Source organism: Numenius arquata, chromosome 29, assembly GCF_964106895.1.
Source record: "Numenius arquata chromosome 29, bNumArq3.hap1.1, whole genome shotgun sequence".
NCBI classification, from domain to species: domain Eukaryota; kingdom Metazoa; phylum Chordata; class Aves; order Charadriiformes; family Scolopacidae; genus Numenius; species Numenius arquata.
In genome coordinates, this window is record NC_133604.1 from 707,142 (window position 1) to 723,818 (window position 16,677).

At 51.9% G+C, this 16,677-nt stretch overlaps 2 protein-coding genes across 2 annotated transcripts; both read right to left on the bottom strand.

The window, feature by feature from the left end:
• LOC141476253 (keratin, type II cytoskeletal cochleal-like) lies at positions 1 to 4,992 on the bottom strand. The gene is made up of 9 exons (XM_074164892.1): positions 4,285 to 4,992; positions 3,260 to 3,480; positions 2,644 to 2,704; positions 2,103 to 2,198; positions 1,816 to 1,980; positions 1,569 to 1,694; positions 871 to 1,091; positions 717 to 751; positions 1 to 476 (listed from the first exon to the last, which is right to left on the bottom strand). The coding sequence occupies exons 1-9, from the start codon at positions 4,972 to 4,974 to the stop codon at positions 1 to 3; spliced, it is 2,091 nt and encodes a 696-aa protein (XP_074020993.1). The 5' UTR covers positions 4,975 to 4,992.
• A 4,902-nt stretch (positions 4,993 to 9,894) lies between these two features.
• Positions 9,895 to 16,677, bottom strand: LOC141476245 (keratin, type II cytoskeletal 4-like). Its single transcript, XM_074164880.1, has 9 exons — positions 16,126 to 16,677; positions 14,613 to 14,827; positions 13,417 to 13,477; positions 13,010 to 13,105; positions 12,087 to 12,251; positions 11,532 to 11,657; positions 10,906 to 11,126; positions 10,413 to 10,441; positions 9,895 to 10,298 (listed from the first exon to the last, which is right to left on the bottom strand). Exons 1-9 carry the CDS (start codon positions 16,675 to 16,677, stop codon positions 9,895 to 9,897), a joined length of 1,869 nt encoding a protein of 622 aa, XP_074020981.1.

Here is a 16,677-nt window from a genome sequence, read left to right on the forward strand (position 1 = left end):
TTACTCGGGCTGTGTAGCGTTCTTCAGGCTTTGGCTTTTGATGCTCTTTTTGCTGGAGGAGGTTTTGGAGACGATTTTCACACCTGGGTTGGTGCCTTTTGCACTTCCAGAGCTGAAATTCCCTCCGCTGGTGCTCAGGCTGCTGCCACCCACTCCGTAGCCAGGACCGCTTGCAATGCTGAGCCCGCTGCCACCTCCAAATCCACTTCCGAGGCCACCACCACCCCCGAGTCCAAGTCCTCCGCTTCCAAAGCTGTAGCCTCCACCTCCACCACCTCCTCCAAGACCAAAACCACCTCCGCCGCCTCCTCCAAGGCCAAAACCGCTTCCGCCGCCTCCTCCAAGGCCAAAACCACCTCCGCTGCCACCTCCAAGACCAAAACCGCTTCCGCCGCCACCACTGCTTAGGCTCAGTCCACCGTATCCTCCTCCTAACCCAGCTCCACCGGCCACCCCAGAGCTGGAGCTGATGACAGCTGAAAGAAAAAGCAACCAAAAAGTTGGACATCTCCTTGACAGCCACCCAGTTCCACAAGGCACCATCACCAGGACCTTGACCTACAGGACTTGAACCCAACTTCTGTCCCCTGTGCAAGCCACCAAAGCTGGTGGAGGGCGCTGAATGTCTTATATTGGGCAAAACCTCCCTTTTCCCGAGGTTGCTCACAGCCTCTGCTCCCATGGGCCCAAAGCAAGACAAGGACTGTGGTACTTACAGTAGCTGATGGGGTTGAGTCCCTCTCCGCTCAGCCTGTTGGAGGGCAGAGAAAGGGGAGGTTAGAGCAAAAGGAAGGAGACAGGCAGAGGGTTCAACTGCCGGCAGGGGCAAAGTGATAGTCGCTATTATTCCTGCAGGGATTTTGCCCCCACCTGCTCTCCTCGCCCTCCAGCAGCTTCCTGTAGGTCGCAATCTCAATGTCCAGGGCCAGCTTGACGTTCATCAGCTCCTGGTACTCGCGGAGCTGCCGGGCCATGTCAGCTTTGGCTTTCTGCAGGGCATCTTCCAGGTCAATCATCTTTGCCTTGGCGTCTTTGAGGGCCAGCTCTCCACGCTCCTCGGCATCTCCAATGGCTGTCTGGAGGGCGGCACACTGCAAGAGGAGGGATTGGGACTCCTAAATGCTGCTTTTCTTTTTGGGTAAGAGTCACCCAAGGAAGAAAAACATTCTGGTTGGGGTGTTAATGACAAAAGGTATGACTGAGGTCGTTCACCCATCGCTAACATTGCTGGCGTTGAAATGCTTGTCTGGCAAGAGTGAATTAGTACATGTTCATAGAATCATAGACTGGTTTGGGTTGGAAGGGACTTTAAAGATCATTCAGTCCCACCCCCTTCCCTGGGCAGAGACACCTCCCACCAGACCAGGTTGCTCAAAGCCCCATCCAGCCTCGTCTTGAACACTTAGAGCACAATACCCTTTTCAGGAAGGAATTCAGTACATTTAATGAGGCACATCATACTCCAGGGCTGCTAAAGTCCCCAACCAGCAAAGCAGTGGCAGATGGCAGAGCTGTGCTGCTAAAGGACCACACAACAGGGCTCCATGGGTACCTTTTGCCATTCCTACCTGGTTCCTTGTGTTCTCTATCTCTGCCCGGATTCTCTGGATCAGCCGGTTGAGCTCTGAGATTTCCCCCTTTGTGTTGCGCAGGTCGTCCCCGTGCTTCCCAGCTGTGGCCTGCAGCTCCTCGAACTGAGGTTCAGAAGGAAGAGTAAACCCTCTGAGATGTCCAGGTGGATAAGAAGTGGCTCAAACGGCCTTATATAGGGACAGCAGTGATTTTCCCCAGAAATGCACCAATGGGTCTGTTCACCTTGGTTTGGTACCAAGCCTCAGCCTCAGCCCGGCTCCTGTTGGCGATGTCCTCATACTGAGCTTTGACCTCAGCTATGATGCTGCTGAGGTCCAGGTCCCGGTTGTTGTCCATGGACAGAATGACAGCGGTGTCGGACACTTGTGCACTGAGCTGAGCCAGCTCCTGTGAGGAAGCACAGAGGATCCCAACCAGCTTGCACTTACCTTCTCAAACACCATCAATGGTGGCAGTCACCATCCAAGGGGTGACCACAGGACAGAGTCAGGGGAGGAGGGCATCTGTACCGCGTCGTAGAGGGCTCGGAGGAAACTGAGTTCATCGGTCAGGGCATCCACCTTGGCCTCCAGTTCCACCTTGTTCATGTAAGCAGCATCCACATCCTGGAAAAGAGTGACCATGGGGACATCTGCAGCCCCTGGTACCTCTTCTTTAGCTCAGCCAAGAGCTGGCCAAGCCTGGAGATGAGGCTGCTGCAGTGGTGCTGCCTGTCGGGAGGAGCTGCTGGCCACGTTCCCCTGGAAGAGCACCAAGGGGACACCTCTTGGCCACAAGAAGTGCTGTGTGTAACATTAGTGGATAAGGAAGGGGGTTCAGGATATTTGTGCCCAGCATGGTTGTTGGGACAGGAGTGGGACAAGAATTCACTTCCATCTCCGAAGCCCCTCCATTCCTTTCCCCCAAAACCACAGTCCAAATGGCAGCTTTTAAAGGATGAGGATGCAGATCCATGAGGTCTCCCATCCTTTAGGACATTCCCAGCCCGTCCCAGGGAACCAACAGTCCCAGGGTTAGCTCAACATCCCTAGTACCTCCTGTCTCACCCACCTTCTTCAGCACCACAAATTCATTCTCTGCTGCCGTGCGTCGGTTGATTTCTTCCTCATACCTGTGGGGATAAAGGGAAAGATGTACTGGATCGTACCTGGGTAAGCAGCCGAGCTGCACAGGTAGGACCGTGAGGTTATCTGGGCTCCAGGAGGCGTTTCCAAATCAACATCCTGGAGACTATTCCCAGGAATCCCATTTCTCAAAGGGTTGAAATGACGTTTTGACATAATGCAGGTGGAACAAGGAAGGTAAAGCTGGTTTAGATGATTTTTCCTTTGCAAGTGTCATCACAGGTTGTTTTGTCTTGGCTGAATCTGCATTTTCCCATTGGAAAAATGTCAATGGACATTTTTTCTGCTGCTGTGCAGGAAGGCAGGAATTTTTCAGGGAGAGGAGTGGGATATTAGAGAGGGATTAGTTAGGTACTGTGTTATGGGCCAGAGCACAAACTGGAGATACTATTTTTTTCCCCTTTCCTGTAGAAAAGGGAAGATGTTTGACTTGCAGAAAGCTAAATTTAAGTGAGATTCATGCTACTGCCTAATGCTAGGCTGAACCATTTGCATCCCGTTTCACCCCAGGGTGCCGGGATGTGCCACCAACAGGCACTCACTTGTTCTTGAAATCCTCGACGAGGTCTTGCATGTTCTTCAGCTCCCCATCCATGCGTCCTCTCTCGTTGAGCAGGTTGGCTAGCTGCCGCTTCAGGTTGTTGATGTAAGCCTCAAAGAGGGGGTCCAGGTTGCTTTTGCCTGAGTTGTTTTTTTGACCCTGGTCCTGCAGGAGGGTCCATTTGGTCTCAAGCACCTTGTTCTGCTGCTCCAGGAAGCGAACCTGGACAATGGGGAGCAGAAGAGGCTTAGCAGAAGATACCTGTGAACGTACTGGTGACCAGTAACTGGGCCTGATGTTTGGAAATCCCAACCCAACAGCATTAAATCCAGCTGTGAATCTCCTCCGGATTATCTAGGGCTATGTTAGCCCATCCAGTAGCCAAGCAAATCTGCCCTTAGTGGACAGTTCTCGTTAGAGGCGATTTTAATTTAGCAAGCCAATGAGCAATCATCAGAAAATGTGGGTTCAGCTCTTTCATTACTTGCTTTCTTTAACATCCTTTGGTTTTTCTTCCTTTGTAAGAGATATTTATCTTCCTTCATTAAAGCTAAGATCTGAGCACTACAGGTTAAAAGACAAGTACTTAATTGCCGTTCCTTTTGCTCATATATACTATGTATTTACCCAAGGAAAAGCCAGGGAAGGACTTAAGTTGAGTCAATATAGAAAGGGCTTTAGCTGCCAGGCAAGAAAGCAATAAGGACTAACGCGTCTGCTGAGATTCTCCACAGAGAGAGCTGGGTCAAGCAGCGAGGTCTGGACCTGGAACAGCCTTTCTCCATTTGGGCGAATACGTCTTATTTCTCAGGCACAAAACCTGGATCTAACCCTCTTATTACTAGTTTCTACTCTAGTTTTCTGCCTCGTAACTGCTTAGAAGAATGTTCTTTTTTGATTATTTTGGAAGACATGCAAATAGGAAACATGCAATAGGCTATAGATCTATAAAGTCATATTTTTGTAGCTACAAGACTGTCTTGCTCCCTCTCCATCACGATTCCAGAGCCCTTGGCGAGGTCTCACCTTGTCGATGAATGAAGCAAACTTGTTGTTGAGGGTCTTGATTTGCTCCTTCTCATCTTTTCGCACCTGGTGGATGTTTGGATCTATCTCCAGGTTCAGTGGTGCCAGGAGGCTCTGGTTGACAGTCACTTCTTGGATTGTACCAACTCCAGGTGGGCCACCACCAAATGCCACTGGGCTCCTGCCACCACCCAGCCCTCCACTGAATCCTACTGGCCCCCCTACTCCACTAAAGCCAAACCCTCCACCACCTCCCGGTCCACCACCAAAGCCAAACCCACCGGCACCTCCACCAAAGCCATACCCACCACCTCCACCGCCGAGACCAAGCCCAAGACCGCCACCAGCTCCGCCACCACCAAGTCCACAGCCGCCACCACCCCCACCACCTCCTAGGCCAGAGCCACCACCACCAGCTCCACTCCCAAAAGCAGCTCGGAAGCTGCTTCCAACACCAATGGATATCCTCTTGCTACCACCAAGGTTGTAGAGGCTCCTGCTGCCAAAACTGCTGCCAAGAGCACCACCTCCTCCTCCCATAAGCCTTCCAAAACCACCTCCACCTCCTCCAGATCGTGCCACGGACATGGAGCTGAAGCCAGCCCTGTTGCTGCTTGGAAGAACAGCCGAGGCAGTGCTGTAAGACCTGCCTCCACCTCCTGCTCTCATGCTGTACGTTTGCCGGTTCATGGCAGCAGGAGAAAACAACCCAGCGCTGGCAAGAAACAGCAAACTGGGAGAGTGCAGCTCTTTGGAAGGGAGTGCGCGATGCCCTTTTTATCCCCCTGGGGATCTGGGCTTGGTTGCGTGGAAGTCCAGTGATCAATTTAGTGGCTTCATGGTTTTGACATGCCAGGCAGCCAGCTGTCTTATTGAAACTCGTTAAACACTGATTGCTCCCAAACACACCTACCAGAGCCGGTGTGAAACTGCTCAGCTAGAAGAGTTATCTAACTCCCTGGTTTTTGGCAGGGAGAGCTGCAAACCCTCTGTATGGTGGCAGAGATGTATTATTTTATTTCCTAGCTGTGGAAAAAAAAAAAAAAGATATTAAAAAGGGTGAAAAATGAGAAGTAGCTACCTGATACCCTCATGCTACTTACACGTTGTAGTAGATCGGTGTAGAGATTAGTAGACAGTCTTCTCAATTGACTTGAGTGAAAGGCAGTGAGAATAAAATGGCTAAATCTGAGCAAAAGTACTTCACAGGGCTTCTTCACCTAAAGGCAGAGTGCGGGTGTGATGTTCATGAGGCCTGACATCTCTTTCAGGGCTCTAATTTATCCACTGTCTTTCTGCGGTGATGAGCTCAAAGACGTCATGGTCCGTGATTTTACTATGAGATGCTATATTTAAATGCCACCTCAAATTTTGGCCATTTAGTATTGGATATTTGGTCTGTGGCAGGTTTCCTTGGCTTCCTCTCTATTGGCATCTCCAGAGGACAACCCCATCCCACCCAAAGGCTGCCCTTGCAATGTCTCCAGCCAACTGGGGATGGGATCGATGCATTTTCCTCTTGATCTAAAAAGCATTTCAATGAAACAGGCAGATTTTCTGAAAAACACCTTGCCCAGCTTTGTAGAACGGTATTATTTGCATGTTAACATTAAGATGTAATCAGTCTTGAGTTTCTAGCTCTTTACAGCTGTGATTTCTTTTAAAGACCTTTTGAGTCTTTCTGTTCAAAATATTGTCAAAAGCAAAGATTTAACAGCGTGAAAAAATACTCCCACAAATTCTCCTTATTCTAATTCCTGGAGTCCTTGGGGAAAAAGAGCAGATTCAGTAGGGTGTGGTGACATTTTCTGGCATCTCGGACTTTGTGGAACTGCAAGTTTTACGGTGTTTTATTCTTCGTATTGAAGAGCTCAGTGGGTTTTCAGCATGTTGCTGCCCTGGTGGCACTGCCCGTGCTCTGCGCATGATTGGAGCTTAAACTAATTTGCAGGACAGGACTCCACATGCCCTGCAAAACACATTCATGTGCTGCAAAACCATTAAGTACGAGCTAAAATCCCACTGGCATCGCTGGAAATAAAATTAAGCAGGTGCTTCGTGTTCTACACAAATACAAGGAGACCAAATATCTTATTATCCTTGGAGAAATGCTGCCGGGCAGGCTCAAACTGGGAGAGTTGGGACACTCGAATAGAATTTCCCATCGCAGCACGAAATTCCCAGTTGGTGCAGGTCGGCTCGCTTCTCTTTGGAAAAACTGTTGGTCTGAATCTGCTGGGGATGTCACTTGAAATTCATGAACATCTATTGCCTTGATTATTTGCATGACATTCAAAGCCCAGGCGCGATGGGAAAATGAGATTGTCTTCATGCTTTCTTGACCCCAGAAAAGGCAGATTGTCCTGAAGCTGACAAACGGGTTCGGAACAGATATTAGAACTGAATGAATATAATGGGATTAAAGGTGGGGCTGCCAACAAGAAAGAGGGAATTGTCATTTGAGGCTCCCACACTCTTCTGCCTTCAGCCCACTGTCCACACGGTATGCGAGCGATGCAAAGGCTGGGTGAAAAATGCACCGTTTCTTTACCAGGCTGGTCTGTTGTGTGGAGGAGCTGAGGTTTGTGGGCTCTGTACCCAGAGGAAGATGTGGGGTTTTGAATCTCTCAGTATAGATCAAGTCTTCTAGACTCTGTCCATCTACCAAGGGGCATGTCCAGAGTGACGCCGAGCAGGGTTTGCCCTCCAAACTGCCCCCCAAAAACATACTCCTGGCCTTTTTTCTCTCCAAAATAGCCTGTTCTACATGAACGTCTTCAAGCAGGCAGCAGAAAACATGGGTTTTGCAATACTGGGGGGTTGAGAAGGGCAGGGATGATTAAAGGTTCTCGCAGAAATGCAAGAGCTGCTGGGCTGCTTTGGTACCCTGGGGAGGCGGCGGGGTTTGCTGTACAGGGATGAGGTGATCAACATAAATTATTATGAGTTGTTGGGGCACTGGAAGCTTCTTGTTTGGGTGTTTCTGCTGGTTATTTACATACAAATGAGGTGAAGTCCGAGTCCTATGCATTGAGCCAGAAAAGATGAAGATAACCATTCCAAAAAACATCCTCTTGAGGTCGGTGGGTTTTGCCTTCTCAACAAGGGCTGCTCCATTTGGCTTTCACCACCCGGGAACAGCCACTGCTCTTTGTGCAGGTTTCCATGTTTTGAGGCAGGGGGAGCGTTCGAGGAAGAAAAGCCCTGATTTTGCCAAAGTACACTTTTCTCTTGCCTTCTTTTAAAATTACCCCCCAGCCCAGGCAGTGTGTTGAAGGCATGCCGTTTATTAAAAAATAATTAGTGAACTGCTACCTGCTGGTCACATCCACTAAACCATCTTGCTTTCCACCAGAAAAGCACCGTGGACATGGGGAGCCTGAACCCTCCACGCTCTGTGCTGGGAGAGAAGCAGAGGGAGATGCTGAACCAGTGGGAACCAGCGGTGGGTTCATCACTATAGAATCATAGAATGGTTTGGGTTGGAAGGGACCTTGAAGATCATCCAGTTCCACCCCCCTGCCCTGGGCAGGGACACCTCCCACCAGACCAGGTTGCTCCAAGCCCCCTCCAACCTGGCCTTGAACCCCTCCAGGGATGGGGCAGCCACAGCTTCTCTGGGCAACCTGGGCCAGGCTCTCACCACCCTCATACCAAAGAAGTTCTTCCCCACATCTCAGCTCAATCTCCCCTCTTTCAGTGTCAAACCCTTCCCCCTCGTCCCATGGCTCCTCTCCCTGATCAAGAGTCCCTTTCCAGCTTTCCTGGAGCTTCTTTAGGGACTGGAAGGGACTCGAAGGTCTCCCTGTCACACCGATGTGGCGAGCCCAAGCCCGGTGGGATGGTTGAGCTCATCCTCCAGTCCTCCAGCCCTGGAGAGATCGGGGCAGACAAGCTGTGAGTCAGCAGCGAAGTCTAGGAAGCAGAGCGGGACGTCGGGGAATAAATTACAACAGCCAGTCCTCAGTGGAGCTTTCACGAGGTGACTCCACCTGCCCACACCCTGGGCAGCTTCCACAGATGGGTTTCTCCAAAGGGCAGTTCAGAGCCCAGTTGTCTTGGGGGCTTTCAGCTGCACCCAGATGAGCTGTGGGAGAGGATGGGGCCGGCCGGCTGGTTTTCCCGGCATCCAGCTGTGCCTCCAGCTGTGGTGAGCACCACCCTGGCCAGTTCTTCCCAGCCATGCCACGGAGACCTTGCAGTGGGTCACCCTCCCCTGGGAAAAGGGGACCCTCCTGGAGGAAAGGGAGGGGGCGACCTGATCTTACCCAAATCCCAGTCCCCTAAACTGGTGGGAGAGGGGTTTCTCCTCCCAGAAAAGGGATGCTGGCCGGGGGGACCCTGGGAACAGCCACTGCTCTTTGTGCAGGTTTCCATGTTTTGAGGCAGGGGGAGCGTTCGAGGAAGAAAAGCCCTGATTTAGCCAAAGTACACTTTTCTCTTGCCTTCTTTTAAAATTACCTGACTCTTGTGAGAGGGTTTCAGGTGTGGGGTGTGGGATATTTTATTTTTTTTCTTTCTGTTGCACTGATTTCTTTAAACAAATTTTTTTTTTTTTTTGTTCTGCCTCCAGACACCCCAGACAGCACGAGGGATCCCCAGGGAGCTGCACGTCCCACAAGGGGCGAAATATCCTGCTTTTCACTATGTTTCCAGACTTCCTTGTGGCCGCACTCATCTCTGGATGGAATAAAGGTATGCAAAAGCCCAGCAGGAAGACAAAGTCTCAAAACAAAAAAAACTTGCTTAAAACCCTACTTCTCGCAAACTCCCTCCCCCGCCCATTTGGAGCTTCATGTTTGAGAAAATACCTCGGCTTTTGTAATCTCAGGGAGGGAAATGAAACCCGTGGAGCAGAGCCTGAATTATGCATGTAGTTTATTGAAGGTACAGCTGCGAGTTTGGAGTAAGCGAAGGGTAATCAACTCTGTTCACTTACACATTCAAAGCATTAAATCTGTCTACCTGGTACACACACAGGAAAAACAACGCATGCATTTAACTACAGAAATATAAGGTGCTCGTCGGTGTGTAATTAAAATCTGCTCTACCAGACCTGGTGTAGCAACTTGAACCCATTTACATAAGCATTACCAGCCCTCTCGTAAACAGGAAAAATGGGATTTTTTTGGGGGGGTGTCATTAAAGAAGTTAAATCATAGCTGCAGCCACAATTGAAACGCGGCTTCTCTCTCTGAAGTTGGGGTGGCCAAATTTCTCACCCTTTTGCAAGGGAGAGAAAAATCCCTGCTGAAAAGGGGTCAAGGAGAGAAGACTGAGTTAAGAGCCGAGGTGATGGTGTGTGAAGGCAGGTATGGACTGTCTGAAATGAAACCCAAAGGCTGAGACCCTGGGGTCCCTCCTTGGGACCCCAAAAAGGACTGTGTCCCCAAGAAGGACCATGTCCCCAAGAAGGACACGCGAGAGAAGGTGGGTTTTGATCATGCAAAGAGTTTTGGGCAGAGCGACGTGCCTAATCATGTGGGCATGGGCAGTGCATGGTTGTGTGATCCCTGTAGCTGTCGGAAGGAAGGGGAATACTGTTTTATTGCAGAAATGCTAATTATTTTAAAATATGACGGGTCATTGCCCCCCCCCCCGCCCCGGTCTCTACCGGGTTGTTCTGACCACCCGCACGGCTGTGCTGTACCGGCTCCCGGCACCGCAGACCCCAGCCCCAGGGATGATGACGGCCCCCGGGCTGCACTGCTCCACGCCGGTGCACACCACGTTGCCCAGGTTGCCCAGGTTTCCCACCCCGGGGGCGCACTGGACCCCCTCAGCCCCGGGGATGACTTCTCGCCCCACGCAGCTGACGGCGCTCCTGGCCCCGAAGCCGCCCCCCACCCTGGGGAGACAATCCACGCTGCGGGTGCTAAAGCCGGCACCGCCAACCCCAAAGGAGGAGACCACCCCCAAGCCTGCGCCAGCCCCTCCGGTCTTGACGGTGCATTTGCCTCCCATTCCAGATAGGGATCGGCACTCCCCGACGGTGCCACCGCCGCTGACCACAGCTGTGGGATAAAAACAGGCTCCGTCACTCCCAGAGCAGCTAAAAACAGCTTGAAAAGAAACTTATAAGCTTAAAAGACTTGTAAGGAAATTAAGGGGATGCTTCATTAGCTTACCTACGCTCACAGGGTTGCCGGTGCATATCCTGTAAAGAAAAGAAGTGTCTCAGAGATGCACCCATGGCGAGAAAAAGGGACAATGTTCCCCTCTGCACCCATGAGTGGGGGAAAAGGGTCAATGTTCCCATCTGCATCCATGGGGAGAAAAAGGGATGATGCTCCCCTCTGCACCCATGGGTGGGAGAAAAGGGATGATGCTCCCCTCTGCACCCATGGGTGGGAGAAAAGGGATGATGCTCCCCTCTGCACCCATGGGGAGGAAAAGGGGTGATGCTCTCCTCTGCACCCATGGGGAGGAAAAGGGACAATGCTCCCTTCTGCAACCATGGGGGGAGAAAAGGGATGATGGTCCCTTCTGCACCCAAAAGGGACAATACTCCCCTCTGCACCCATGGAGAGCTGCCTCCACCCAGCCTTTCTCCCTGCCTCTCTCTCCTCCTGTTGGCTTTTGCCAGCTTTGGTGACAAGGTGCAGCCAGGGCTGCTCCTACCTGCTCTCCTCTCCTTCCAGCAGTGTCCTGTAAGTGGCAATCTCGATGTCCAGGGCCAGCTTGACGTTCAGCAGCTCCTGGTAGTCCCTCAGCAGGCATGCCATCTTGTCCTTGGCCTGCTGCAGCGCAGTCTGCAGGTCAATCAGCTTCTGCCGGGCATCTTTGAGGGCGCAGTCGCCCCGCTGCTCAGCATCGCAGATGGCCGTCTGCAGAGCTGCGATCTGTGGGCAGGAACGGGCGAGAGGGTGGCCAGTGGTCATCTCTACAGGCATCTCTACAGGGTTCCTCATGCACCCCCTTGTTTCTCAGCTAGGAACTGCCCAAGAGCCTGGATTTAGGCTGGACACATGTGATGGCCAAGTTATCTGGGATGAAGAGGAGGGGACCTCTTGGCAGCACCCTGGTAGAAGCACATAGCAAACACTGTTCCTGTTGTAGCCAAACCAACCAGCTTCTGCTTATTTGCCAAGTGAGAAATAAATCTGCTTCTCTGTGTGTCAACAGCAGATGAGACACTGCAAATACAGGCTCAAGCTGGGGTCTGGGGAGGTTCTTTGCATCTCAGCAGGGTGGGAGCTGGTGAGGAGGAAGCCCTTTGCGTGCCCCCCTTCAACCCTTCGTCCTACCTGTTTCTTCACATTGTCCGACTCGCACTGCAGCTTCTGGATCATCCGGTTGAGCTCGGCTATCTCGCTCTGGTTGTTCCTCAGGTCGTCACAGAACTTGCCCCTGCTGCTGTGGAGCTCCTCCAGCTATTGCAAGGGAAGAGGATGACGTTAACACGCCCCAATCGCCCCTTCCAGGGAAGGTGGTGACTCTCAGGAGCCACACCAACGTGGGTGCTCCCGAGGAAGCACCCAGATGTGACCTCAGCCCAGACAGGGCGACAGTCCCGGGTAGGTCCCGAGCAGTTGCCCTTTGGGAAGGGGATGGTGTTCCTGATGGGTGTGCACAGAGGACACCTCTCTGAAGCAACCCTGGGTTTTACAGAAAAGTCTTAAAACACAGTTTTAAGGGTTGTTTGGGTGGGTTGTTCTTTTTGGCATGACTTTCTTTAGCAAGACATTGCATGCAGACTGTGGGGTGGGTTTAAGACGCATCATGGAGGAGAGAAATGGTCCCCAGAGTTTTGTTGGCCAAGGGATTTCATTGCCGTCCATGCTGGTGGTGTGAATACTCACTCTGGTTTGGTAGAAAGCCTCCACTTCAGCCTTGCTCTTCTGGGCAATCTCCTCGTAGCAGCACTCAACGCTTTTGATGATGCCCTCCATGTCCAGGTCCCGGCTGTTGTCCATTTGCACGATGACGGAGGTGTCACACAGCTGACAATCCAGCTGAGCTCTCTCCTGCAAGGTCCACCACGTGTCAGTCCCCTTCCCTCAACCAGCCCAAGCCCAGGCATAGAGGGACCCCTGGCAAAGGGGGGTCTCCTGAAAAGGTGGAGGGCTGGGGGAGGTTCTCCCATTAACACCCAACTAGAGCAAGGGGTTCTCCAGGTGGATGACTGGTTTCCAGCAAGAGCTGGCTGCTGGCACCTGTTTTGGTGGCACAATATGGGATTGGTGCCTGCAGTTCCCTAAGGAAGGGTGGGGAATGCTGGTGGAGCAACTCGCTTGGGTGCAACTCAGTGTTTCTGGCTGCATCAGCAGTTTTTGGGGCTGTGAAGCCCTCGGGGGCAAGTGCTTTGGCCCTCATTGCCTCCAGGGGGTGTTTGGTTAGAAAAGGTGTGTGTTTTGTAAAGAACTTGCTATATTTTTGATGAAAGTGTTACTTTCGCCAAAATATTTTGACCAATGTAGCTGAAAAGGTGAAGTGCAAAAAATATTTGTGTTGTGAAGAGTAAGATGTTTTGGTAGTTCCCAGAGATGGTTTGGGTGAGAATTAAAGGGGCTTTTTCATGCAAAAGACCCCTCCCTTTGCAGCCAGTAATATGGGACACGACCAAGAACACCCTTTGGCTTCCCCAAGTGTTGTTACGAAGAAATACAGATCTTGGGGGTGCAATTTCAAGATTTTTCTGAAAAGGCACCTTTCCCTGCATTTAATTTTGGTGTGAGGGCTTGGGGCGGGGGCATGCAGCAGATGGGGAGCTGGGGGCTCTTACCTCAGCGTAGATGCACTTGAGGAACTCCAGCTGCTGCCTCAGGAGGCCCACTCTCACCTCCAGCTCCTCCTTGGTCAGGTAGAGACAGTCCACGTCCTGGAGAGACACCACGTATTCGAGTGAAAAAAGGTGAAAAAACAAGGACTGTGGCAAAGCCCATGTTTTATGTTGGATTTCGAGGAAACCCCACCATTTCCAGCCCTTAAGACTACCTAGGTTTGCATTGTATGAGCTTACAGCCTGATGGGGGTTCTCCAAACTCATTGGGTCACCTCTATTTTGGGGCTACCTAATGAGGGCTCAGGCAGCATCGTGGTGCCAGGACCCCCTGTTTCTCTTCCTGGCCCCACATCTGGGGTTTGCCCTGGCAAAACCCCCCACTCTCAGCCCATCTCATCCTGACTCACCTTCTTGAGGACCACAAACTCGTTCTCCGCAGCCGTGCGCTTGTTGATCTCATCTTCATACCTGCAGGAGGAAAGGAGAGGGGTGGGATGGTGAGCCCCAGGGGTCCTGTCCCCACCACACATGGGACCAGTGCAGAGTGTAGGGAGTGTGAATAAAACCAGAGCCTCTCCCTTTTGGCTTTGTACCTCCCATGCGATTTTTGCTTTGTTGCTATTTCTTTCCTCCCCACTGGGCTTTGTTCAGCAGGTTTAAATAGTCCACACCAGCAGTATCGGTGGCTGGAGTGAGACGGCAGTAAATCGGGCCAAACCACTAGAAATGCAAAACCGTGTCGCTCAGCCGAAGGCTTGGACTGCTTCTTCTGGCCCTGCTGCTTCGTGGGAGATTTTTTTTCTGAAGCATCCAGGACTCTGCCCGGAGTCTTTATGGGGACAGTGTGGCCAAAACACCCCAAGGGAGGTCAGGAGCTTGAGCAACCTTTGAAACTCTCAGGTGCAAAGGGAATGAAAGCCCGTGTGTAATGACCGAGTAATTGGGGCCCAGGAGAACTTTCCCAAGATGAGTCTGACCTTCTTGGTGGTGGCGCCGCAAGAAAAAAAAACAGCTGAGATGTTTGACTGTAAGATCTCTGGAGAAAGGACTACTCTTTTCTCCTGTGCTGTGTGCCACCAGACACCAAGTGTCCTGGTTCATGGCTTAGCAGAGCACATGGGGAGCTATTAAGGAATGTCTGCAGCTTAGATTAAAAAAAACAATTCCCTCTAGGAAGAGAGGATGAACCCCAAGGGAGACGCTGTGGATAAAGCGTGGGGTGAAGACAAATAGGCTGAGGGTTTTGTGGGAATGGATGACACTGGGGACAAGAGATTTGGGGGGAGCCACAGGCACAGATGGTGTGGGAGATGTAATAGGGTAAACCACGGTGGTGTGCAGGAGTGTTAGGGAGAGGAAAAGTGGTTCCCTGTCCCTCTCCCAAAGGAAAGACTGTGGTCGAAGAGCTCTCCCAGTTCATCACCACCATCTGAGGTGCAGCACTGGGACCCCAGCACAGGGAACCAGCCCGGTACTGGTGTGCCCTGGCCTGCTCCCCTCCCTGTACCCCAGTTTTTGGACCCATCCAGTGCTTCATGCTCAGAAAAGTCACTCCGGGCCAGCAAACACCCCAGTCTGCACCTTCTCCCTGCATCCTACTTACTTGCACTTGAACTCTTGAACCAGGTCCCGGAGGCACCGCTCCTCGTTTTCCAGCCTCTCCCGCTCCCCCAGCACACACTCCAGCTGCTTCCTCAGGTTGCAGATGAAGTTCTCAAACACGGGCTCCAGGTTTCTCCGGGAAGCTGGCAGGACGTACTGTTGCAGCAGCTCCCACTTGGTGGTCAACACCTTGTTCTGCTGCTCCAGCAGCCGGACCTGGGGAAGGAAGAGATGCAGGAGTCATGCAACCCCCCCTCTTGTCCCAGGCTTTGTGTTTCTCACTTCCAAAAGGAAAAAATAAAAATAAAATCAGAAATGTAAGCGGTGAAGTGCTGATTTCTCAGGGAGAACAGCATCGTCTCTGAGCTAAACCCCATCCCACTCAGGACTCGTATCTTGGGCTGAAATTAGGGTGTTTGCTCTGTGTTGAGGCCAATCATGGGTTTGACCAAAGAACAGCTCAACCCAACACCAGCTCTGCCCCCGCCACAACCGCCTGGTGGAGGAGCCACTGCCTCCCCTGACGGGCTGATTACGATAACGAGTCTTTCGTGGCACTCAAAGCTCCATCCAGGATCTCGTTTGCATGTGTCTAATTTAGTTATCAGGCTTTTCACTTCTAGATTAAAGAGCTCTCCGGTACCTGAGAACCTTTATGGGTCATGAATAAATCATTTTCTAAATGGGAGGAAGCCGAGCGGCTCCTCTTGCGTGGGTTTGGTTTTTCCAGCTGGAGAACGAGTCACAAGGAAAATCAAGATCAGACAGAGCAAAGGTTTCGCTGCCGTTTGAAAAAATAATTTCCTATAACACATCTCTAACCAGCAATGAAAACCCTCGGGCTTAGCTAAGAAAACAAGGATAAATGATACCTGTTTAGGAAATCACCAGATCATTTCATTCACAGAGTAGAGGGACAGAGAGGTTCATAGAATCATAGAATGGGTTGGAAGGGACCTTAAAGATCATCTTGTTCCAACCTCCCTGCCACAAGCAGGGACGTCCCCCCCACAACAGACCAGGTTAAAATTGTTCATCTAATTTTTAGCTAGAATCTCTCTTTCTACATCCCCTCAATGACGCACCCAAGCTGCTCTCAAAATGCAGAAGTCCTTTGGAGTTTATAGGGGTGTGAGAGCAATGTCTGATTAGACATTTGTTATAAAACTTCCTATTTTGCCTTTTTCCATTTCCATGTCTCCATCCCTTCCCTCACTGGTTTTGGTTTCCTGGATCCCCAGAGCCTGACACAGGATATTTGACCTGATATTTGTTATTTAGTAATATATCCTGATTAACTATTTAGCAGGTTGGTGACCACCGAAAGGTAAAATGCGGTTGCCTCGGTGCAAGGCTTCAATCCAAGAGTCTCCAGGTCAGGACCACCGTGGTCTATCAGAAATGTTTAGAATATCAGGGTGCCAGGAGAAGGTACTGGTGGTGTCTCTTTGGAGGTTCTCCATCCCCCAGAGCCATGGGGTGACAGCCCGCACCGGGGGGAAGCGGGGTCTCACCTTGTCGATGAAGCAGGCGAACTGGTTGTTGAGGTTCTTGATCTGCTCCTTCTCGTGGGTCCGCACTTGGCACTCCTCAGGGTCCACCCCCACGCAGAGGGGCTTGAGGAGCTCCGGGTGAATGCTGACGCCCCGAATCCCTTCCGATCTCCCTCCTCCCAGGCCGATGCCGATGCCGCCGCCGTAGCCTCCCATGGCCACACCGTCCCCAAGACCTCTGTAGCTGCCCAGGCCCCCGTAGCTTCCGCAGTTACCGAACCCCACCACTGTGCCCACGCCGAAACGGCCGCCGCCGTATGCCACACCGCAGCGTCCCATGCCGGCGCCACCGTAGACCCCGCCGCGGCAGCTCCCGCCAAAGGAAATCCTCTGCCCTCGCCCCAGGTCGCAGACACTCCGGCTGCTGAAGCCCCCCATGCCGCATCTCCGTCCCACCGGCTGGCAGACGGAGGCTGAGCTGCTGTTGCCCCTGCCCAGCCCGCAGACGGCCGATGCCGAGGAGAAGCCCCGTCTCCCCAGGATGGAGCTGGAGGTGTAGCACTGTCGACTCAT

Excerpts from the sequence above, each read along its gene's own strand:
- LOC141476245 (XM_074164880.1), bottom strand. The coding sequence starts at position 16,677 with ATGAGTCGACAGTGCTACACCTCCAGCTCCATCCTGGGGAGACGGGGC. Across the intron at positions 14,828-16,125 it reads TCGCCTGCTTCATCGACAAG|GTCCGGCTGCTGGAGCAGCA; the intron begins GTGAGACCCCGC and ends TTCCTTCCCCAG. Across the intron at positions 10,299-10,412 it reads CGGCAACCCTGTGAGCGTAG|CTGTGGTCAGCGGCGGTGGC; the intron begins GTAAGCTAATGA and ends TTTATCCCACAG.
- LOC141476253 (XM_074164892.1), bottom strand. The coding sequence starts at position 4,974 with ATGAACCGGCAAACGTACAGCATGAGAGCAGGAGGTGGAGGCAGGTCT. Across the intron at positions 2,705-3,259 it reads GTCGAGGATTTCAAGAACAA|GTATGAGGAAGAAATCAACC; the intron begins GTGAGTGCCTGT and ends TTATCCCCACAG. Across the intron at positions 752-870 it reads CTGGAGGGCGAGGAGAGCAG|GCTGAGCGGAGAGGGACTCA; the intron begins GTGGGGGCAAAA and ends GCCCTCCAACAG.